The sequence below is a fragment of the Helicoverpa zea genome, chromosome 5, assembly GCF_022581195.2.
Source record: "Helicoverpa zea isolate HzStark_Cry1AcR chromosome 5, ilHelZeax1.1, whole genome shotgun sequence".
NCBI classification, from domain to species: Eukaryota; Metazoa; Arthropoda; class Insecta; order Lepidoptera; family Noctuidae; genus Helicoverpa; species Helicoverpa zea.
In genome coordinates, this window is record NC_061456.1 from 596,632 (window position 1) to 621,809 (window position 25,178).

The 25,178-nt window shown below is 34.5% G+C and overlaps 1 protein-coding gene across 1 annotated transcript in view; it reads left to right on the forward strand.

The window, feature by feature from the left end:
• The first annotated feature begins 3,039 nt into the window (after positions 1–3,039).
• Positions 3,040–25,178, forward strand: part of LOC124630612 (pickpocket protein 28-like) — a 44,716-nt gene continuing 22,577 nt past the window's right edge. The window contains exons 1-9 of the mRNA XM_047164574.1: positions 3,040–3,249; positions 6,890–6,993; positions 8,384–8,543; positions 8,901–9,046; positions 9,359–9,469; positions 10,825–10,906; positions 18,463–18,736; positions 19,056–19,112; positions 23,985–24,108. Coding sequence (XP_047020530.1) covers positions 3,040–3,249; positions 6,890–6,993; positions 8,384–8,543; positions 8,901–9,046; positions 9,359–9,469; positions 10,825–10,906; positions 18,463–18,736; positions 19,056–19,112; positions 23,985–24,108 — 1,268 coding nt within the window. The remainder of the gene's footprint in view (positions 3,250–6,889; positions 6,994–8,383; positions 8,544–8,900; positions 9,047–9,358; positions 9,470–10,824; positions 10,907–18,462; positions 18,737–19,055; positions 19,113–23,984; positions 24,109–25,178) is intronic.

Here is a 25,178-nt window from a genome sequence, read left to right on the forward strand (position 1 = left end):
GCCGCGCGCGGCTTACGACAGTCGTCGGCCGCGCGCGACAATAGTCAACCTATGAAAATGTATGGCGCCGCTGCCGAGGCTCGCGACAGTCGCGCGCGGCCGACGAATTTCGTAAGCCGCGCGCGGCATTGTGTTGAAATTAGTAGATTTTGTTCGTCCGTTCCCTCTAGTCGAAGTGCTAATTGATATCCTTGAAGAAGAAGAGGATGACGTATTGCTGTGGCTGTATTATGAAAATAGATTACCAATCGACCCTATTTTTAAAAAGTAGAAATGATGAAGGATACTACCCAATACTGATTCAAAAGCATTTGTATTGTAATGAAAACAAAAGGAAGTTTTGCCGACTAAATAAAAACAATTCAATTCTGGTTTTACTAAAATTATATAGATTTTACTAAGCGCTAGACCATGTTGAGATGCATACGGCCGCGCGCGGCTTTCGAATTTCGTAGGCCGCGCGCGACTGTCGCGGACCTCGGCAACGGTGCCATACATCTTCATAGGTTGACTATTGTCGCGCGCGGCCGACGACTGTCGTAAGCCGCGCGCGGCTGTCGTAGCCGCTATCCACGGAATTCTACCTTAACAACCTCCTGTCAAGTTTTATAGCATTTTCTTTATATCTACCTACGTAGAGCAATTAATGTTTTTGGTAAAATGAAATACGCTAATATACCTACATACATGCTGCAGACCCAAAAAAATCCTTTTGATATATTTCAAAAGACCTATTTTAAGAAACTAAACTTAATACTAGACACTACCGTATCAAACTTCTAAAAAAATATAATGAATAATAAACGAACGAATCTCCAAACAGCCATATGATATTTCTATCACATAATCTTTCACTAAAACTTACAAAGGCAACCAAAAGGGTCTAAAATTGCGCAACTAAGTGTACGCTAGAAGAAGGTTGAAATAGCAAAGGATAACATCTGTAGCTGATTTAAATAATTTGACAAGGATATTTTTAGATCTACTTAGGATTATGAAGGTAGATGTAAAACCTTTTTGCTTTAAACCTTTGAGTAGCAGGATTAGCTAAGTCAAGGTCTTAAGGAAGTAAAGGCGTATTATATATAACTGAATAACCCGTTTTTTGTGACTGGGTCACCTAGATGCTGTGAAAGGACTTATTATAAGGCAGACTTTGAATGAAAGCTGTATTGTTTTCGACTCAAAGCTGAAATAAGAGGCTTGACGAGAGTGTTATTTTTTTGTGTAGAGTATCAGTCAATAGTATAGCAGATCCCAAATTGATAAGCTCGAATACAATGCGATTTATTTTTGAAGTGGTGGAAAAGGCTTGGAAGATGATGATTATTAAATAATGGACCTACAGTTATTAAATATGAGCTTCAAGAGTGTATAAAAAAAAGTTGTTCCACTTACCACAGTCAAAGTAGGATCAATGACGAACTTCTGCCAAATCATATGGCCGAGGAAACAGCACAAAGCCATGCTGGATGCTATGATCATACCCCATAGAAGGTGAACAGCCCAGGTTGAGGCTTTATAGAAGTAGTACACACCATGGAGAGTGCAGTGTTCACAGAATAACTTGGTTTTCGATGCTAGTGTGGATTTTAGGTCGTTGTTTATAGCCATTTTATTATATTTTTTATTTTTGTCCCAAAATATAGTTATGGGAATTTAAATAGAAGGCGTTTTCAATCAAATATCAGTATTTTTATTGTCCACAACAGAGCACAGAGTTAGACAATATCTTTTTATTAAATTTTATTTTGAGTTTTTGTGAATTTGGTCTCAAAATTATTGTTTTACAGTAACTTTGATAGACTCCTATTTTCCTTAAAAGAAAAATAATTTTAGTTATTTGAATGGAGCACAACTTCAATAGAAGGGTTGAAAGCTTTGAATGTTTAGTAGAAAGGACCCTTAGTTAATAGTCAAAAATTAAAGCGTCCATATTTGAGCCATTAATATTTAAGAAATTCGAATAAATAGACATTTCGTTGAAGAAGTACAATTAGTTTCGAATCAAGCTGTCACTTTAAATATTGAAAATACTGTAAAACATAAAGTAGAAAGTGTTAATTGATTAAGAAGTTTTTGATGGCAAAAGTTTTATTTGTCTAGACTAGTTTAGACTATCGGATTTGTGTTGTACTTTCTAGCTAGAAATATAATAAAACATAATCTAATCTGTTAGTTTCGACACAAAATAGCTAAAATCTAATCTATAAAAAACATTAATCCGTTATTAACAATTTACAGTAACCTCTAATTTTAACTCTTTGTAATTTGTTTTCTTTAGAATTAATTAATTAATTTTAAAAATGCTTAATCATTTCTATTTAATTATCGTTAGCTTAAAAACAAAATAACACCCACTACGTCTGTTTTTTTTTATATAATTAATATTTCTTCATGGATTTAGTATTGTAAAGATTATAGATTATTATAATATTCTAGAAAATCTAAACTGGCTGATAGAAGCCATATTGAATACACACACAAACAAACGATTTTCTATTCTACCATAATATAAATAATGGCTAATATTTAAGCCGTAATTAAAATGTAATCAAGGCTTTTAGGAAAGGTCCTTGTTTATCCTCAGTCATATTTATTAAGTACAGAGGATCAAGAGATTGGCCGGGCGTAGCCACTTCGAGGTGAGATTTATTACCCGTAAATAAATAACATTTTAAAGGGTTTCCAAAGTACCTTGGTTTACGTAAACAGGATATTTTTTTATTGGGTAATCTAGTCCGTAATGTAAACTTAAAAGGCTTTTGAAAGCTTTTGTCAATTTACTGCTGGCAATCTGTCGCGATAATTAATTTTCAATTAACTTTAATAAGCTTGAAAATATGATCAGCAAGAGATTATTTATATTTACCTACCTTGAATAAAGTTAGTTCACCACTATTCTCGGCTACCTCTGACCGATTTTCCAAAACTCGCTCAATTGTCTGTCGAATGATTCCCTTCAAGCAAACGAACAAACCGACCGATTAATATAGAAATAAAATCCAGTACTAATTAACTTTTCCATTAAAGAACAATATGTCAAAAAAGAAGCAGAAAATCAACAGCGCATACTATGTATCTCTGATCAGAAGGATCACGACGTTACATGGCACGAACCACTTCACCTCCAAGACTGGAAGGTCGCTGGTACTCTGGAGTGTGGTGGTGTTGAGCAACATACTCCTGACCATCGCCTTTATTATGGTCATCAAGCAGAAGTTCAATGAAAACCAGATTGTGACTTCTGTAAGTAGGTTGTAGTATTTTGTTATCAATCATCTGCCTAGCCTTTTCCCAACTATATTAAGGTGGACTTTACCAGTATTTTACAAGGAGGGACTGCCTATGTGACCTCCATTTCAATTCACATCTTTTTTGTTAAGCACAAAACTAACATACGCTGGCAGTGAGTGTTAAAAACTAAACCCTTTTTTTTTGCTTCATACCACATTTTGACGTTTGAGTAGGTGTAGATAAAATAGAAGTCTATTTTAGGGTTACCACAAAAATATATTCGAGATTTATTTTGATACAGTATTGAGATATCTAAATATAGATACGGAATCTATTTATCATATTCAATAGAAAGTAAGTTCTTTCATTTCTCGTATCATCAATACGTTTTCCTGGTTTCAAATTAATCTTTGGTAAAAGGGTACACAAGTTACCCTATTTTTAGAAAAAAAAAAACTTTTGAAACGGTTCGAAGGGAAATGCGATAAGATTAATGGACGGTAATCGTGACCAGTAACAATTTTTTAATGTTATAGCTGTTGTTCAAACTAAAATGTTTAGGACATCAAAAAATGTTTTTAAGGGTGATCATGTAAAGAGCTTTAAGACTCTAGAAGAAGAAATACCTTTTCTAGTAAAAACCATTAAGTAGTAAAGAAGAAGCAGCTTCTAAGTAAAATTCAATTTTAAAGATATATTAAAATAGGTTTATTCACAATGATTACAAGAAAGCTTATAAAAATATTTCATTAAAAGTGCGTTTTTATATCATAATGCAGTTGCTGAACGTGCGAGCATTCAAAGCGCACCTTAAGTCTGCTCTGTTTGACGTTTTTCATAGTTGACTAGTCTTTGTCTGAAAATTTTAAAATCGTTTAGCTCCAGCGTACGTCATTTAAAGTCTATACAATTGATTTATCTCTCCAGAGTTAGCATATTAAATTCTGGTTCCCCCGACATTTGAAAAGCTTCGTAGCGCTCTTTGTGTTATATTTTATTCTAAGATTTTTATTGCTGTCTATCTAGTTTGAATGTTGTTACGTAATTTGTTTTCTTATTTTTTCAATTTGTGAATTGATTTTCTAATAAATTCAGTCATTTGATCCTGTATAATCAATCGTAGTGTTGTAATTTTTTTCTTCCCATTTTAATTTTTTTTCTTGTTTCACGTTTTGACTTATACATCTCTGAGCTGGTACGATCAAATTAAAGAATAAATAAAAAAAAAACAATGGTACGAGTAACTATTCTCATGCAACAGCTTGCATCCAGCGCCTACTTGCCACCTTTTCAATCATACTTTTTTCCCCAGATTTTTTCTATTTTCATAATAACATATACCTACACTCGGATCTTATATTTTACCCAATTTTATCGAAATATTTATTGTATTACCTATGTATAAATCCCTCACTCGTATTATAAGCCTTTACCTACTAAGCACCCCTTACTTGGTAAGGTAACCTCACAATTATTAGTAAGAGGGAATTCCAGCTAAATCTGAGAGAATTGGAAACTGGCTGTTCTTACCACGGAGGAAAGAAAGATAGCGGAGATGCCATAAGTAACGTAGGCCAGACATCTTGTAGGTCAAAGTAACGTGCGGTAAGAGTGATCAGTTACTAGATCTAACGAGGCGTTCGGGTTACTTATCGAATCAAAACTGATTTATTGATTGGTGATTTTGTTTTGAGAGTAATAGGGGAGATCCATATAAAACATGAAGTCAAAGTCAAAGTCAATTGGCATTATGGCATCTCCGTTAGTCGTTTTGTTCTCCACGGTTATTACTTGTAGCATAAATCTTCGACATCACTTCAGAAAGCTCAGAATATTAGTATAATATTCTCATCGAAATATCGTTATTATTACTTTGAATTTCGACACAAGACAAATATTATTTTTTAGTTTATTTATTAAGATTTGACTAGTTTGGCCATTCTTAAAATGATTCCTCATAATCCAATATTTATTTAAGTATTACCCGTTAAAATGGAGAATGTACCTATATTTTATCAAATATTTTCCTGCATGCTCAATTTGATATCACAAAGGGGTGCCAAACACTCCAGATATAGTAGAACACTTCGCTTGAATTGAGTATTGTTCGTAAGATTGTTTGCAGTAGAACGAAAAAAAATATCTCAGAGATATTAAACTTTTGTTTTCCTTCTTACATTTTCTTATTAGGAAAATATTTACGCAACGTTCGCAAGAGAGAAAAATTAGAGCAAAACAAAAATATTTGTCGGTGCAGAAATTTTTCAGAAGCATGCCGACATTTTAAAGGCAGATTTTTTTTTTGTTAAAATGATGCCGTATAACTTACGTATGCAGATGACCTCTGTTTCGTGGCTGAATCCCCTGAAGTCCTGCAACAACTAGTCACGAACCTTCACAAGCAGTGCTGTACATTTGGTCTAAAAATCAGCATCAAAAAGACAGAAGTCATGTCTTTGGACAATCACGGACGTCAAGAACTGACCATTATGCTTGGTGAAGATGTCCTGAAGCAGGTCGATTTTCGATATTTGGGGAGCACTATAAAAGCAAAGTGAGACCTTGACGCCGAAATCAATAGCAGAATTGGTGCTGCAGCCGCTGCTTTCGGCAAATTCGACAAGAAGGTCTTCAGCTCCCATGACCTAAAGATATCCACAAAGGTCTCTGTGTATATGGCAGTTGTGGTGCCTTGTATACTCTACTCAGCGGAAACATGGACACCGTACCGACGCCACATCAAGCAACTAGACCGCTTCCACCTCAAATGTCTGCGCAAAATATTAAATATCCGTTGGTTTGATCGTGTGCGTAACACAAAAGTGTTGAGGAAAGCCAATGTAGGTGGCATTGAAGCATACCTCATGAGGAGACAGCTTCGTTGGTGCGGGCATGCACTGCGCATGCCGGATACTAGAGTGGCCAAGCGCATCCTCTACTCCGAGTTGCAGGAGGGCAAGCGGAAACGTGGCGGACAGCTGCTGCGATACAAGGATGTGCTGAAGCGCCACATGAAAAGCTGTTCCATTGACCCGTCTCAGTGGGAGAATCTGGCATCCAACCGCAGAGACTGGAGAAGCCGCGTTAAAGCCAAAGTCTTTGACTTTGAAGCACGCCGGCTTTCTGAGTTGGATGCCAAACGAGATGAGTTGAAAGCTCGACCACCTGTAGCTATCAACTACAACTTTGTGGCTGGTACCCTGACATGTCCGCAGTGTGCGCGGACTTTCACGCACAAAATTGGATACTCCAGCCACATGAGAGCACACGCACGCCATTAGTGTCGAAGTGGTCGCCGTTGCCGAAATCGGCGTGGAGGATTATTATTTATTATTATTACGTATGGGTGAAATATTATAATTCTATTATCCCTTCAAAAATACCGCTCGCTTATAACCTCTATGAATGAACTGAAAACGGACCTAGAGTTATTTTCGTATATTTCACAATAGTAGTCGTATAAGGAAGAGGCGTCGATAACACCATTTATCAACACGTGTGATAAATTTCATCGACACCATGGCTCAATGGAAAACTCCCCACCTTTTCACAATTCTTTTCAATAAAAAGATTCCAAAGAAACCTGACAAATTATTCATATCGGCTCGTTAGCTTGTTCTGTAGTTTTTTCTAACTGAATTTTATCCAACAGATAAATGCTAACTGCAAGATAACCCAGGTCCCATTCCCAGCTGTTAGCATTTGCAATTTCAATATGGTGTCTCTGAGGGAATCAAGGAATATCGCTGGAGTTCTGTAAGTACGCGTCAAAACTATTAAGTTTGAAGTAGAAATCCGATATGAGTATCTTTTATTAGAACTTTATGTTGTGGAATGAGTTATAAGCTATTTTTGTTTTATGAGAGTTTGATATTAATTTGTCTGCTGCTGTAGGTATTGGATAGGTACATTGACTCGAATGGGGAACTTATATACAGGCGAATAAGATACTAAACATTGTGTATAAGTTTGGTTTGGCAAGCCAAGAACGCAGTAGGTACACTCGATAGTTATAAATAAGGAGTAACTGTTTGACTTTAGTTTACGCATGACAATTTAAGCGCGGCGTAAAATATGCAAATGGCGCAACATGTTTTGCACAAATGCTAGCCATTTGTGCAAAACATTTTGATGGAATTTCACCCTTAATAATTACTGAAGAAAACTTGTGAAAATGATATTTCTTCTCGTTATAATTTCGTCATAACCGCACAAAAGTCACCATGGTAACCGAGCATCGTTAATCATTTTCAATTGTAGTCAAATTTCGCAACTCATCAAAGCAATAGTTTTGGAGCCCAAACTAAGGAAATGGTGCGTGACAATATAATTAATTTAATTGCTGTTTGTTAGTGAATTGCTAACAAGATACTGAGGCCATTATATTTTGGTTAATTATTAAAAGTAAAATAAATTGCACTAATCTAATTATGCGAGTGTATAGTCTAATTCTTCATAAAAAAAATATTGCTAGAACAAAAACATTCTTCTTCAGCATCTTAACATTCTTTCCTTATCAAATTCTTTGAATGTTTACCGACGCGGAACATACCTAACTTCGTCTTAAAAATAATTGTAAGTTTAAAAAAGCGTGTTTGTTTCATCTTTCAAACATATCCAGCTTTTTGAAGTCTTTATAAAATTTACTATAGAAAACAATCAAATTAATTATGAACTCTTGTCATATATACAACTATGATTTACGTGTGACACGAGTAAAGGGAAGTTCTCGTTCTCAATTAAGTCGTAGTTAACTTTTACAAGGGTGCATGTTAGTTGCTATACAATTAACTTAGCAACTGTTCCATATGGTACTATATTCAGAGTTACTTTGTCAAAGTACTAACATTGATTAGGAATTGTGTCTTAGCTGAAGTTTAGAGCAAATAATTAAATGTTTAGCATTTCACGTACAGAGTAATAGAAATTTCGAAACTCTAGCTAAGCAGTTTCCAGCCTTTAATAGATAGAGATACGATTTAAAATAGTGAGTGAGAGTCTTAATTTCATGATTGCGTCAAAATTCTCATATTTTAGTAGGAGACAATAAACCATGATTCTATTTAAAATTCGCCCTTTTGATACAAAAAAAATCTTTAACACAGTTTGCAGTGTAAAATAATGTATTCAAATGTTGATATTTTAGGAAACATTACAATAGAAGTGATGAGGAAATCATAAAGTTCTTCAACGCTCTCCCGCTGTTAAAGAACTTTGATCAAAATAGCAGACAGCTGGGAAACTTTACTGAGATCATGAATATTCTGAAACATCATTTTTTCACCGTGGATACAATCATGGAAGAGGTATAAAAATTTGATGACTCACAAAAATTGTGCAAACTGTTACTGAACTGTCTTCAATATTATAAGTTATATTAACTCAACAATAATTGGCTGCAAAATTCTTGACTCTAGGCGCTGATATAGCCCCGAGTTCAAATTATTTATTCTTCATTTATATTTTTTTAAATCCTGGAACTACGAGTAAAATTCACCGTTACCAAGAATCCATTTCCAATCTGTATTGAGTAAGCGTACCAATTGATACTACTTGCATTGCACTGAAGCCTTTTTATTTCTGTATAATACAAGGAAATAAATATGCTTCCGAAGAAATCCACATTTAAAGAGAATTTCCTTTATTCTATATGTCTTTTGCAGGTGCATCAAAAGTGCGAGAATCTGATACTGCATTGTACATTCAGTAGGAAAGGAAAGAGATGTGAGGATATGTTCTCGCTGATCAAGACATATGAAGGATACTGTTGCAGTTTCAATTATGCTGCTCTGAATGATGCTAGTGAAGTGTAAGTTCATCTTCACTTGTTTTAATAAAACAATATAAAAGTGACTTTGTTTGTTCCGTTCTCCCGCTTAATTGGCTGAACCGATTAAAATTTGATACGTTACGGATTTAGGGTAGGTACTGTTTATCAGGGTGCCTCAAGTGTCTCGGGGAACTCGGGCAAAACCACGGGAAGTTAGTTGGGAAATAAATCCAAAATCTTCCTCAGCTTAACAACTCATTGACCGTGTACTGTAAATATACTGAACTTTACTTTGATAATATATTTTAAATAGGTAAGTAGGTTGTTTATAATAGTGTTTTAAGTACACAGGCCTCTTCTGCCTTCAACACCTGATGAAGATCTAGAGTACTATGATGACCAGAACCCTGACGGTGGAACATCAACCAACCCAACTATAATAGGCACTTCAGAGTCTGGCAGGTGAGGTTGAAGAAGCTCTCTTGAACAGATCCTATTTTTTTTAATTAGGTAACACTAGATGTAAAACGGCATGGTATTATGTTCTCTGACGCTTTAGGTCTCAGTACTTAACTTTTACTTCAATAAAAAATTAAATGTTGTGCCTGAAAGTACATTGAAAAGCACCAACGATAAATATTGAATAGCTAAACAGTTTTGATGGAAACTTCTATAGGAAGGTATCTGTTATTTATTAAATTATTGAAACTAGATATCAACTATTATCTGATTAGTTGTTTAAAGTCATTATATTTTCCGTCATTATATTTATTACAAAAGTTTTTGAATTGTTTACTATTGATGTTTATTATTTATCTGCAAACAATACGTAGAGTTTCGATGGATGGAAAATTTTGTGATCACATATTACAGTTATTAATGAATGGAACTAAGTTACATTGTTAATAGCTTATCAACGGGTATTGATTCTATCTAAATGGTTCACGATAATCTCCACACAAAGTGAGGGCGTAGTAATTAAATGGGCCATATGCTTGATTATATTGTATGTCATTCTATACCTATGATTAGCTTTGACTCTCATCATACATATTATGCTATGTATATCCAAAGACAAGTAAAACTCATTGCTATAATCTTTACTAATGCAAAAGTAATTCTGCTTATCTGTCAGGCATTTACGCCAAAACTACACGATTAAAATTGTTACGTACCCGAATAGTCAGAGCTTGAGAAACAACATAGGCCACTTTTTATCCTGAGGAGGTTAAAGTATGACAAAACTGCTTATGTATGTCTATGTGAGTTCATAAATTAATACATATATACCTGCGTAACTGATTCATTAATACAAAGCCAACCTGGCCATCAAAATTCATTATAAACTTTTCTGTTGCATTGATTCATGAACGAAAACTTTTTCGAAATTTAAAATTCAAATGCTGAAACTGGGGTTCCAATTTGTTTCAAACTCCGAATAAAACATAACCTGTGAAATATTACGTAATTGGGTACTTAAAAAATCCATTGTAGCAGGATTATTGTGAACCTAGTATGTAGTTTCTTACAATTATACCTAAGTAGCTTTTCTTATGTGGTTTTTAAAGAAGATATTGATACTCCAGACATCTCGTTATATTCTAATATACTTTATTTTTGTATATTAAATAGGTTCTTACAATTGTAATAGAAATGATCTTTTCTATTAGATTTTTTTCTATTGAAATTTATTTCTTCATTCCTCGTAACTGTATTGTTATGTCACTGAAAAATAATAAAGAAATATTTTTTGATAACCTTGGGAATTAATCCAGTGCTTATAAAATACATGTTTTATATATTTGTTCTCATTCTAGAGGTACCGGTCTTAGCGTGGTATTCAATGTGGAACCAAACGATTATCCAAGCTGGTCGCCTGTGCCTTATTACGGAGTTAAGGTATTTTAATCCAGTTTTTTTTTTAATGAACCTTAAAAATAAAACGATATTTTATGTAAAAATTAGGTCTATTTTTTTTACAAAAATAAGTCTATTTTACTGATAAACCCGTAAAAGGCTTTTTGTGGAAAGTTCAAAAAACATACCCAAAGTGCTGCAAAAATTTTCAATGGCGATTTCACCGTAAAATACGTAATACGTTGAAACATGTTTTACCTACATATTTTTTTGAACAAACACAAAAGAAGCGAACTAACCCAATTTCATGAGTGGATAAAAACATAACCCTGAAAAAATCCTTGCGTATAAAAATTACAATTCACGCAGAACAAACAGGGATTCATTTATCCCAAAGTAAGCCGTTGCTCACGTAATACATTGAACAAAGCCAACTTTACGAACCATTAGCTTATATTGTTCAAATTTTATACTGCCCAATTTCCTTGAGGCATTTATGGACGCCCCACGCATTAAGCCGCATCCAGACTTTGTGAGGCATGCTGCTCGAGCCGAGCACAATATAATATTTCATGGTGGTGTAATTTTTCCGAGGCGTTCGTGGCTCCATGCCTCGTAATGTCTGAATCCACCTTTAGACTCAACGTTGGTTTTGCATCAGTAAATCTTTTGGTATGCCTACTTCGTATAATGTTTTTTGGCCTGAGATAGATCATAAGATTTTATGTACATACATAATATTATGTAGTTTTTGTGACTAGCAGTGGGTCATAATCCGCAGAATAAGGAAGTGTGTCCTCAATTATGGCAAATGATGTCACATCTTTTTTCCTAAAAGACGGACATGAAAAAGAACACTGTGGACACATTAGCATTTTTTGCACACACCTTCGCCTACCGCAAAACACACTCTTTACAATTAATAATAATATGAGCAAGACGTCTTTTGTTTTAATCATCACGGTTGATGCGTTTCTGAATGACTTTTCATGTATTATTTATATACATATTTATTTCTGTATTGTTTCCTAATTATTGTCATGGTCCAAACCATATTTGTACGTTCCACCGTATAAAAATAAAGCTCACTACACTTATTTACAAGATTTACATTTTTTTACCTAGGTTTTACAAATAATAACTGAATTTGCTTTGAAACAACTTAGCTATAGATTGCTACTGAGAATTTTCTTCAAGTAGAACGTAGTGAGATTTCCCTTGACTACTAACAAAACCAGTATATTTCACTATAGGTACAAACACACTAATGAAATAGTCTTAGAATACTAATATACCTTCAGCAGTTTCGTAGAAATACTTCTTGTAATAAGTACTTAATGCTTTGTGAAGGTACTGAAGTCTTAGTACTAGTTGCCAATGATTTTAATAACGATATTACTGAGAATCATATTAGAATAAGGGTGATAATTTTATTCAAATATTTACATAATATTTACATTAATTTTAAAAATTAAAAATAAACTTATATATACAACTTAAAACTAATACATAGCATCAAAAAATTGCTCCTCATCGCTGTCACCGGGTAATGTACCCAGAAGGCTGGCAGCATTGCCACGTTGGATGGCAATGCTCAACCTCTGTGCGAAATAAAAGCCAGCCCTTGGGTCACGAGAAGTGTCAACAAGGCGCTTAGAAATTTCCTTTGCAAGCGCGTGAGCACTCGGACCCCACGGCCCGAGAGTTTCAACCCCAAACGGCTCAAACATGTAATTCCCGATAAGGCTACTATATTTGCGCCGTTTGAGGTCTTCTGCTTGTGAAGCGGCGGAGCCGACACAACACGCAGTTCTAGGAAGATGGGATGGCGCAAGAGTGTCGACGCAGGTCGCGTCCCACACTAAAGTCCTACCCATCTTCCACGGAAATAGCGACATGCCGTCTGGTCTCTTGCCATCGTCGCGTGCCAAACCATTTGGTTCAAGTACGGCTGGCACGCCGACGGCAACAAGAGCCCGACGGATCACGTCGTTGATATTCGCATGTCGTGGTATGCGGCCCGCACTCCGGCTGCACGACAGGCCGTGGTGACCGAGGCTGTTGACAGCTTCCCCGCAGTGGCAGCGGTGAGGAGTGCAGCATGAAGCACCCAGACGCAGGCAGACAGCGAGTCTGAAAGTGGTGTCGTCAAACATGGTGCCTATGTTTGCCGACGGAAATGCGTGAAGCCAAAGACCTGACTCCCATTCACCCACAGCCAGTAGGCGTGCTCGCTCCGCAGAAGTAATTGACGTATCAATGAGATTTTTCCGTATTACTCTGCAGAGCGGCTCATCCCACTGTCTCTGGGAGGATGGGTTGGCGGGTAGATCGGTATTCGGGCATGTGACTTTCCAGGCATTAATAGCCTCCGCCAGGCATGGCACCTCAAAATTGATCAGTGTAATAGGTAGGATTTTCCTGATCAATTTGTCAGTGCCATGGACGGAGGAAATAAATGCCGGTAAACTAATACTGGAAATTTTGCGGACGCCAAGCCCTCCCATACGGATGGGAAGTGTAGCTTGAGACCAAGCTTTGTCGTCCAAGGCCACATTTAAAATTGATGAAAGTGTGTGTCGAATTATTTTATCAATTTGATCCAAAAGGTTGATGTGCTTCCATAAATGAGAAGCACGCAAGATGTAGGTTAATTTGGGGCCAAAGCAGCAGTATCGTAGGATGGTGATGGCTGAATGTATATTAATTTTGAATAACCTTTCCGAAATATCATTGAAATTTTGAATTTTGTTCTCAATAAAATCCGAAAATGACTCTTCTAGTACTGGTGACCCCAGGAGGCAAAGAGAACTTTTGTCTATTATTTTTATGCCATCGGCTACTGCGTTAAAATTTTGGAGTGTCGTCTGTCTGTCGGTTGTGTCAGATATAAATAGTTCGCATTTGGAAATGTTTAGGTCAAGGCCAATGTTATGGAGTTTGTCTCAATCTTGTAATATCTTTCCCAGCATTATACAAAATCCCTTTATCTCTCGTTCCATTCAAGTACTTCAACACCTTCTTTACTGCTAATATGTCTTGCCTTGATGGATTTTCTACCTTTTTACTTGCTTCATTCACAGCTTGACTGATATCTGGTCTTGACCTGGTTGACAAATACAATAATCCACCAACTAGTTCTCTGTATGGGAAATTTGACGTAGCCACCTTAGATTCATTTTCCTTTCCCACAATGCATGGAGTATCTGCAGCTTTGGAATCATACATATTATATTTTCTAAGTAATTTTTCTGTATAATTCTGCTGATGCAACAAAATGCCTTGTTCTGATCTTTTTATTTCAAAACCTATATAATTTTGAGGTTGTTCATATGTTTTTAAGATAAATTCTTTTTCCAATTGATGCAAGATCTGTAATAACTTTTCCTTGTCTTCTGATATGGCCAAACCGTCATCAACATATATAGCCAATATTATAGTTTTGTCTTCATTAAAAAACACACACTGATCCGACTTTGAAGCTCTCAGTCCAAGTTTCCTTAAAGTTTCTGTAAATCTTTTATTCCATGTCATTGGTGCCTGTTTTAGCCCATATAGTCCTTTCTTTAAATGACAAATTTTATTAGGCTGTCTTTCATATCCTTCAGGAATATACATAAATATGTCTTCCTTTAACTCGCCATACAAAAATGCTGTTTTCACATCAAAAGTTATCATTTCATATTCCTTTGAAGCAGCAATTGCTATTAATGATTTTATTGCTGATTGACTTACTACTGGACTATATATTTCTTGATAGTCAATGCTTTGCTGTTCGAAGCCTCTTGCTACAAGTCTTGCTTTGTAAGTACCATTTTCTTTTATACAAAATACCCATTTACTTGACAATATCTTGTGTCCTTTTGCTCTTCCTATATCAACTATTTCCTATTTACATATTAGAATTAGTTCGAAGAACTAGCTTTTACTAAGAGTTTCACCAGCGTTTTGAGAGAACTATATAACGTGCCTAGTTTAAAATTAGCTTGTAGCCTTCTTTCAATAAAATGGACTATCGAAAACTGAAATATTATTTCAAATCGGACCTGCATTTCAGGATATTGCGATCAAGCAAAAAAAAAACTAACCAACTCTTCAGTTTTTTTAACATTATTAGTATAGATTTGAAATTTTATTACTGCATTCATAAGCAATATCTACCCTTAATAGGACTAATTACTTGTTGAATAGATTTCATGAGCTGAAAAAGCTACTTGAGACTTAGATTTGATTACATAATATGATAGCATTGATAGTATATATTAGCTAACACTGAGATGTGCTTTGCGCCAGCCATAATAGCCTATTTACTTAGCTAATTCTAATCTAATTAATAGGTAAATATTAACGCTTCACTTCATATCATTAATTATTAACAATTTAATTAATAGATAGACAACATCAATTATCTATACTAATACATAAAAAAACTAACATGTACAACTACAAAATGTAACATTGGTGTACCTAATAAAGAATATCTATCTATCTATCTATCTATCTACATGTAACAAAGAGGGATTTTTTTACTTGTTTGTTTATACCCTGAAGGCATCGATACTATTCACTTCTTTCACTGTCAGAAAGCTACACTCTTCCTGAGTAACTAAGGCTATATTTTATCCCGTTACTGGACGTGAGTGAAACCGCGGGAAATCGAATAGCATTTTGTGTAATTACGCTGTGATTCCATAATATTATGTTAAAGAATTATTAATACGTTATCAAATAACTTCTGCCCATATTCATACAAATACAAAAATAAGCAAATAATCTTTCCTTCATGTTTCCCTGAAAACAGATAGAATATCTTCTAGGAAGTAACAGCCTTTTACCTCAATGTAAATACGTATGATGGTTCAATAGTACACATGTACATCAGTAACTCAATCAGAAAGCTGTTTGTACAGTCAATTCTTGGATTTACAGTCTCTAGTTTCTAAACAGACTCCGCACACTACAAACTTTTAATCGGGCAATAGTTTGTTTGGGCTCATAAATCATGATGAAGATGGTAGTACGTACATTACAAAGATCTGAGGGCACGGCAGTGCCCCAGCCAAGACTCGAGCAAAGCGGGCACGGCCGTACCATCTTTTCTCGAAGCGTTTCGCGGCTATTTCAGCCCTCTGTATCTTCCATATGAACAAAGCTAGGAATTTAAGTTTTCGACGACCAAGAGTAAGTATTAGAACAAGCTCAGTCTCAAAATTACAAGACATTTGAATAAATAGTTTACGAGTTATGAGCGATCAAAGTTACACCATTTTGTCACTGACTCACTCACTGACCGATCATCAAAAGTCTAAGGTACTTCTAGCAAACTTAGAACCTTCAAATTTGGCACCAAGATAGGTAATTAGCTACATATAAAGGGAAAATTATAAAAACCTTAAAACTTAATAAAAAAATTGGTAACAAATTTATATTTGCGGTTTTTCAAGAACATTGTGTATGAATTTTGACTGCATTGATAACTTTGTTATTTATTTATGTACAAAATGTTACTATTTGTTTTATTGTTACGTAGTGTGGTGTATTGTTATTATGTACTAGCCGTTTTCACGCGGTTTCACCCGCATCCCGTGGTAACTACTGCCCGTACCGGGATAAAATATAGCCTATGTTACTCGTGGATAATGTAGCTTTTAAATGGTGAAAGAATTTTTAAAAACGGTCCAGTAGTTTTTGAGCCTATTCATTACAACCAAACAAACAAACAAACAAACAAAGTTTTCCTCTTTATAATATTAGTATAGATTAAATATACATACGTATGAATAAAAAAGCTAGGTTTAAATGAAATGAATAATGATAAAATCTTTCATATTAATGCAGTGCGATAAATACTGCATGCTCGCTCGATAGATGGCGTTGTCCTGGTCTAAATCAAACCAACTTTACAATATTATTGTAAAGTGAACGAAACTATTGATATTGTCACAAAATATTGATTTATTATTACAAATAAAGTTGAACAGGACTTCGCTTCTATGCGATCTCAAAACTTTTTACGGTGGAGGAATTGCGTAGAGGATTGGCTTTTTTTTACATTTAATGTTTTTGGTGGGTTAAGTATTTTACTAAGTATCAAACCATCTGAAAACTTTGATTAAATTCACGATTTTCTTTAAAAATAAAATTCCAACTTTCGGATCAACTATCGGCCGACTGTTTCGTTTGCTGTGTAACGAATGCTGAGTAATAGCCCGAAGCCTGAAACTGGCGTAGTTCTTACATATATTTTTTTACTTTGTAAATAACCTTGTGTACATAAAATGAGTCTCATAAAACAATTTGCCATAATTTACTTTCAAAGCTTTTAACAATCACGTTTAAAAGGCTTTAAAAGCAATTTATCCCAAAAATCGGCGTGTTGAAAAATTGTGAAGGCCAGTGAGTGTTCTTCCTAAAATGTTTTTCAGCTCAAATAAACAAGGAATAATAACGTAAATATTTCGTCTAGCCAAATAATAATAATTCATTTAAGCCGGCGTTATGTTACACTGGCAACTTCAACGTAAATAGGTTTCATTATAATCCTAGGTATTAAAGTTAATTAATATTCCTCGGATAGAAACTCGTTTTTTATACAATTACCGTAAATTATTGTTTACCCAGCATATTTACTAGTATTATACAGTTGAAGCTTGAAGCATAAAATGTACGAATCCGCGTAGTTGAGAGAGAATTTCCCGAAAGAATACATGATGATACTTATAGGTAAACCTTTACACGAACAGTAAAATCAATAACGAGAAATAACTAATCTATACCTACATAGTATTAATAACATATCTACAGTTTAAATTAAATAATCAATAGCTCTCAATATGTAGTACCATATGCTATTTCGTAAGAGATGATATAACATGAAATAGTTAAGCACAAATGTGGTAAAGGAGTAACGAGGCGACCCCAACCCGGCCTAACTTCATTATGAACCCGAAATGAACTTGAGCGAGTGATTACACTAGTTTCTGCCACATTTCGGAACACGATAAGGTCTTTGCATCATTTTAGGACCTCTAATAGTGTTTGAGGTCCGTTTTGGATTTGCAAGATTAACAGTGATTTTGAACTGTGAATGGCTTAGCAAATATTTCTATTCCGCATGACTATCAAACGGAAAAAAAAATCAAAGCTTAATAAATCTGTGTGTTAAACATGCAATAAGAAATCTTAAGGTCAAAGACATGAATCGGAAACATCCCATACACAGAAAAAGGGTTCAAAGGACTTCATTTCCTGCGTATTTTTTGCTTGAGTTGAAGCGACGTAATCTCTGCAGTTTTCCTGTTATCTTCATGGTCTTTAGCCAATTCCTTATATTTATCGAAACTGAGTTTGTTTTATTTTTTTTTATTCCATTGCACCGTTCAAAATCTGGCAAACTTCATGTCTTGTCAGCGGTCTTTCAACAATAAATTATAACTGTGCTTTCACACCAGCGCATTTTTCGATCAGTTGTTATGCGATACACATAAACTTGTCATACATTTTCACCTTCTATCGACGGTCGTTCTATTAACCTGAAGAAATTTCGCGAAAATTTTGTTGGTCTGAAAGCACTGCTAGTATTAATGAAACCGTTTCAGGTATTACTGAGTGACCCAAACGACTACCCAGAAACCACAATAGACTACAGATACATAACCTTCGGAGAATCAGTGGACATCAAGGTGGAACCCATGGTCTTCCAAAGTGACTCCAATGTCCGAAGAGTAGAACCAGAGAATAGGGGCTGTTGGTTCCATGATGAGGTGGTCCTCAGCCATACCAATCGGTACAGCTATGAGACTTGTGTCACGGAATGCAGAATGAAGAACTATATGGACGCCTGTAAATGTGTGCCGTATAAGTATCCCAGAGGTCAGCACGTATACGTAATTACTAATTAATTCCTTATTGGAATTTCATTAGTTTCTAGGAAATTGATTGTCTTATATGAGGTAAATTGGTACTTCTCTCATGTTATAGCTGTCGGATAATTCATTCTTATTTCTTCCTTTTGTCTCATATGAATTTCAACGTCCTGATTTTTTGACAATGCTTTACTGTGGGAAAATGACTTTTTTCCTGTGGAAAAAACCAGAGCAATTACAAGGAGTCGAAATACGAACACACGCACGTGATGTCAATTTCTATTTAATTAAATTGTAATTTACGTATATATATATATATGTTCTAGAGAAGTCAACCCGGATCTGTGATTTTGAAGACATGGCTTGTTTGAACAATGTAACAGGTAAATAAGACAAATAATTTGCTTGTATTTACATTTGTGGTCACGGTTCTAAGGTGGGAGAGGGTGAGGATTAAGGGAATCTTTTAAATCTTCCAATTAGTCGCTGTTGTAGATACAGTACAAATGTTTGCTTGTGGTAAGCTGTTACACGCATAGATAATATGTTATATAATAGGTAAATGGCTGCCTTATCATTATGTAATTCAGCGTATTTCCTTGTAATTTAAATACAGAGGTCTTTGCAAAAGTCATATCAATTTGGCTATAACCTCTGTTTCATAAATTCTATGCTACATTTTTAAATATGAATTTTAATCTTGATGATTCCGCTATTTACAATAGATTTTTTTTTTTACAATAGATTGCAATTATAACTAACATGTTTCATAATTATTGTCCCGATAAGCTTTGATCTATTCAAATAAAGCTAAACAAGTAATTCATAGTAACTGACATGAAATGACTAATTCACAATAGTTTAGTACTACTGTGAAATAGTTACCAGTTCACTGAAATAGCAACGCAGAATGGTATACAATAATAATATTGATATAGGCTGTCTCAATTACAGAGGCATGATTGTTATCATTTATGATTTGCCTCGTTGATTGTCTATTGTGACTGTAGTACGGGCTGTAAGCAATCTATCAAACTTCAGTTTTCAGTTGATCGATGTTGTTTTCCTTAGTTTCTTATTTTTCATTTTTTTAGAGATGGGAAATCATCAGATAACCTCTTAGGAGCATCAGACTTTTACTTACCCATCTTTTTATTATTTTGAATATTCATCTTTGTTTCTTCTGAAGCTCTTTGTGTACCAGTAGTGTCCCGGTAACTCTTTCGAAAAAAAATTCCAAGAAACTATATTGTAAATTCAAAATGGATTGCCCGGATTTCACACAGTTTTCTCGAATCCATTTCTTTAAAAAGATTTGTGAGAAAGATGTACATACAAAAAAATATAACCATATGAGGTCGGGTAGGCCTATTCCCTACGTCACCCGGTATGCAATAGAAAGTTGCAAAATTATACAACCCAAATAAAACAACGAATAAGTTAGAATGTATTTGCATGAAGCCAAGTTTATAATCAGTGCTTTTACCTTTTCTGTGACAGTAAAAAACTTTGGCCTTTTGCCTGTCGAAAATAAACAAACAATATTATCCGAGGTTGCTTAGTCCCTAAATTGTATGTAAATTAAGTTGTTGTGTGTATTCCTTAACTTACAAACATAGAGCACGTGGATATACAATGCTATTAATTTGGTAGCCTCAAGGTGTGTCTGTAACAAAGTTCCAGAACATTTCATGTAGCTGGTCCTGTATATATCTTTTAGGTATTTAAATTATTGTTTGCCTGTCAATAAAGGCTTAAATAATACAAAACTTCAGTGGGGTTCACATATTTCTAGCCTCGCGGGAAGGCTTAGTTCTGCTGCCTATGCCGTCAGAAAAGTTAGACAGTTCACTGACGTCGACACTGCGCGATTAGTGTATTTCAGCTATTTTCACTGCGTCATGTCATGTGAATATATTTATTATACAAAATCGTGCTATTCGTGCTATATACAAGTTAGGTACCAGAACTTCCCTCAGAGAGTTGTTTAAAGAAATTGGTATTCTCACTGTAGCATCACAGTTCATCTTTGCCAACATTATGTATATTAGACAGAACCTACATTTATATACCAAAAAAAGTGAAGTCCATAGCATTAATACTAGAAATAAGCATAAACTGTGTGTACCCTATCACCGGCTTCATAAAGTGCATGACACATTTCTGGGTTTAGGTATTCGTTTTTATAATAAGCTTCCTTTGACCTTACAAGAACTGCCGTTTAATAAATTCAAAGAACAAATTAAGGCTGTTCTTATAAAAAAGGCATATTACACCATCAATGATTATTTGAATGATAAAAATAGTTGGTCGCCATGATGAACGCAAGACAGCTATATTAGCTATATTATTTAGATAATTTAAATTTCTCCCATTCAATCTCTTGACTCAATGACATTTATTTTATTTTGATTTATTATTTAATTATTATTTTTTAATGTTTTTACATTATTGACAAGATACATTCTTTGTATTAATTTTCTGTTTTGGATTTTAGTAAATAATACTACTTAGCGGGAACTGATAATTTAATCTTGATATTGAGTTGTGTAGCAGTGAGTACGTCATGCTCCCTTAGACGGCACTGCTTGCGGTAGCGTCGGCGGTCGGGTTGCCTCTCTCCCTCAAAAATGTGCGAGGGGGGCGATGGCTGATCCTCGCGTTATGCTCGTGAACGGGTGCTGCTTGTGGTGCCAGGTCGTCTTACTGACTATCTATTAGTTTTTTTGTTTTTATTTGTAAACTCTTTTTATTTTACATATGTTCTGGCTGAGCGGTCTAATTTACTAGTTTACAAAAGAATAGCACATGTAGGTGGGCACTCCCTGATATTCTATTAAGTGTAAATATTTGGAGGCTATAATTTTCTGTTCATCAAACATATTCAATGCTTGAGTTAGTTAAGGTATGTAGGGTGAGTGCTAGCTAGCATGTGGTGTATACATTATTTTTACTGTATTGTCCTCTTTTGTAATATACAAATTAAATTGTATACAAATGTACATATCAAACAATGTTTAAGGTTCTTCTAACCGAACAGACAGACATGTGTTGCTGGGGAGTTTGTTGCGCCACTTCTTCTTCCCAGCAAAAACACATAGGAAGTGGTGAAGGGTGGGCGTTTTGGGGGCTGTCTTTTGTAATTTTTTTTTTTTTTTGACGTTCGAAAAGTGCTGTTTTGCAGCCAAGTTTGAATAAATGACTTTTGATTTGATTTGATTTGATTGATTTAAAATAAAATTAAAAATTAGACAGATCAGAAAGACTGTTAGTTAGTCAGTAGGTTTCATTAAACTTTTACTGAAAGCCAAATATTTTTTTAATGCTATTAATGATGAATTCGCAGAAAACAGCTCGTTCATGATACAATACTACTATCCTACTAATTTATTAACGCAAATGTTTGTATGTACGGATGTTTGAGCCTCATCCACACAAAAACAATTGAATTTTTATGACAGTTGACAGTAATACAGCTTATCTACCAAAATATACTACAGATATAGCTACTTTTCATACATGACATGCGCCAAAACAATCGTTTTCTCGGGTCGCGGGTGAAACTGTGGGCGGGAGCTAGCATCAAGATAAAGAGATCTTTAACTGAATTCTACGCTTCTGTAATACGTTGAAATATGAAGCATATTATTCACACATTATTTCACTTTCGTACATAATATTTCATTAGATTATCTCCGTAATCGTTTGTCTAGACAATATTTTGCCTGATATTATACTTTTATAGCTTCTTCGAAATATACTATAACATTGCGTGTGTTATATTGCTTTTTTGATTAAAATTTATACTTTTTGTTACTTCTTATTTTGTACGCCATTTTGAAGAACAAGTTTGATTAAAATTATGTTCCTATACTTACTAAAACTTCATATAAATAAAATAAATTAAACTAGAACCTAGTTAATAATTGTACTACATCATGTACGGTTTACTGAAGAAATGGCTAAAAAATTTAAACCTAAAAAGTATCTGTACCATAAAATATGATCAAGCTCTCAGTAGGTGTTAGTAAAGTGACTGCACTTTTGGCAAAGCTTCTATCTTCTTGGCTTTATCCCAACAAAGGTATAGTGGACTTGAAAACTTTCTATTTTAGAAGAATAAAATCATTTATTACGACAAACGTGATAGGTGTGCGAATAGGAACAATTTTATGTGCAAAGTTTATTTTATTCTTAACTAGCTGAGCACCATGTTTTACCCGTACTAGGTACTACTTACTTTTAAAACTTAAAAAATGCTACAACTGTCTTCAGGTCTTTTTTGACAATTTGTTACTTAAAGAAAGAAGATAACTTTAATAAATTTTCCAAAAAATAAGCGTCGTTATTGAATCCTTAGAATTCATCAAACATTTTTTAAATATTCCTTTGAGCTCAAGAATTTCAAAGGATTCGCTAAGGAATTGGCTATCGAGATAAAATAATCTTTGCTCAAATGACGAAACTGAATATCTTAGAATTAACCTACTTGGAAAAACTTTCGTTTTTAGGTCTGAATAATAAATAGGCAAATGTCTTACAGAACTAAATGTGTGAATAGTCTATTGACCTATTTATTTACAACATAAAATATAGTTTTTGTCTTTGCATTCATTATCCTTACAAAAAAATGGCTGGTTCTATTTTAAGCATATTGAAAAAACGTACTCAGACATATTATGTTAAATGTACCTAAACCTACTCTATTATGGTAGATGCTCGGGGGTTACAAGAAACTACCATTATAAGCAGCTTATTACGAAAACTGTTACTGGAAAGCCAACTATAAACATCAACATTTTCATTCTAATTAATTCGAACATCGACCCACTCTTGGGACAAACTTAATTACCCCTATTAATAATATTGCATTAATTATAACAATGTATTTCAAGACTGCTCAATTTATCAATTATAAATTAATTGATTTTAATATTAATTAAAATGACAAACTATTGATGCGACAGCTTAAAACTAATTTCTCAAAATTATTGATTTCATTAAATAAATGTAAGAGAATTACATACATCGACACTATTCATTCAATAAAAACAAACGATCTTTGGCAGCTGTCGTTGACACGAAAACATTGTTCGTTTTTTTTTTCATGATTTCTTACAAAAACAGCAGAAACATATATATATATTCCAAAGTCATTAGGCGCATCTATTCAACAAGAAAATTTTGTATCATTTTATTTTGCGACATACAGGACCCAAAGAAAAATAACAAATGACAAATGTTTGTGTTCACAGTTCATAAATCCAGAAAAGAAATGGAGTGCTCTCCACTCTGTTACATGGAGTGTCGAGACAAGAAGTATAGTGTTACCAGCGACTTGACGCCCTTCCTCCCCGCCGACTACCCGCCTGAAGTCACGTGAGTAATCTTAAGGTTGGCGCACATATGGCGAAGAGCTGAGTAAAGTGTTCAAATCAACTGCTATCGTCTGAATATTACGTATATTCTTGGGTATCGCTCATTCTCGTGGATATTTTTTGGCATGTGGTCTGTAATTAGCCTAATGTGTTTATATATCATAGTGGCATAGTGGCGGTAAGGCTATAAATGCACTAACCCTTAAGTAAGCATACTTTGCTAGTCTGTGTAGAATAGTTTAGATGTGTAATTTAGTGTAAGTAAATGTTCATGTTCATTTAGCATGCTCACGGTCTTAATAGATAAAAGGTTTGGCTTACTATCGAATTAAGTATGGGTGAGCATCTTCACAGGTTACTTTATTTCTCAAGAACAGGACTAACGCCTGTTAATAGTTGTACTATTATTTTGCACATTTGACTAAAAAGATTGATTGCCAATAGGACCACTTCTACCTAAAATGTAGGTATAGTATACAATCATTTAAACGGACAAAATAAAAACTAGAAGCTCTATGAGTGATGTTGAACTAAAAAGTTTTTTTTTTTTACTTTTAACTCATTTAAATACCCACAGTTTTTTTCAGCTTGTTTGACTCTTTTTAGACTAGTCAAAAGAAACAGTTTTTATCTCCTTTTGGCATCCGAAAACAAAGTTTTTTTGAATACATAACTAATTATGTAAATATTTTAGCTGGCCCGTGGCAAGTGAAAAATATCCTTTTTGCACAGCGGTTCATATTTTTCGGAACGTGAGATAGATTTTTACATACATTTACATAATTACAAGTATGATCAAACTAAGTACCTCTTGAATGCCGCTAATTAGAGAACAATAGAAATCAATTATGTCTCGCGTACGCACCGGATACAAGGGGTTAAAGGTTTGCAATGCGAGGGGGCTTTTTCAACAAATTATAGATTTTTAATGAGTTTGCTAGTATTAATGTCATGCCTAGAGTTGTAGGAGTTATTAACAGAATCAAACAACAATATTTCGCTTTAAAACTTCGAGAAGTTTCAAAATCAAAATCTTTTTATTTCACATAGGCCTTTGCAGGCACCTATGAA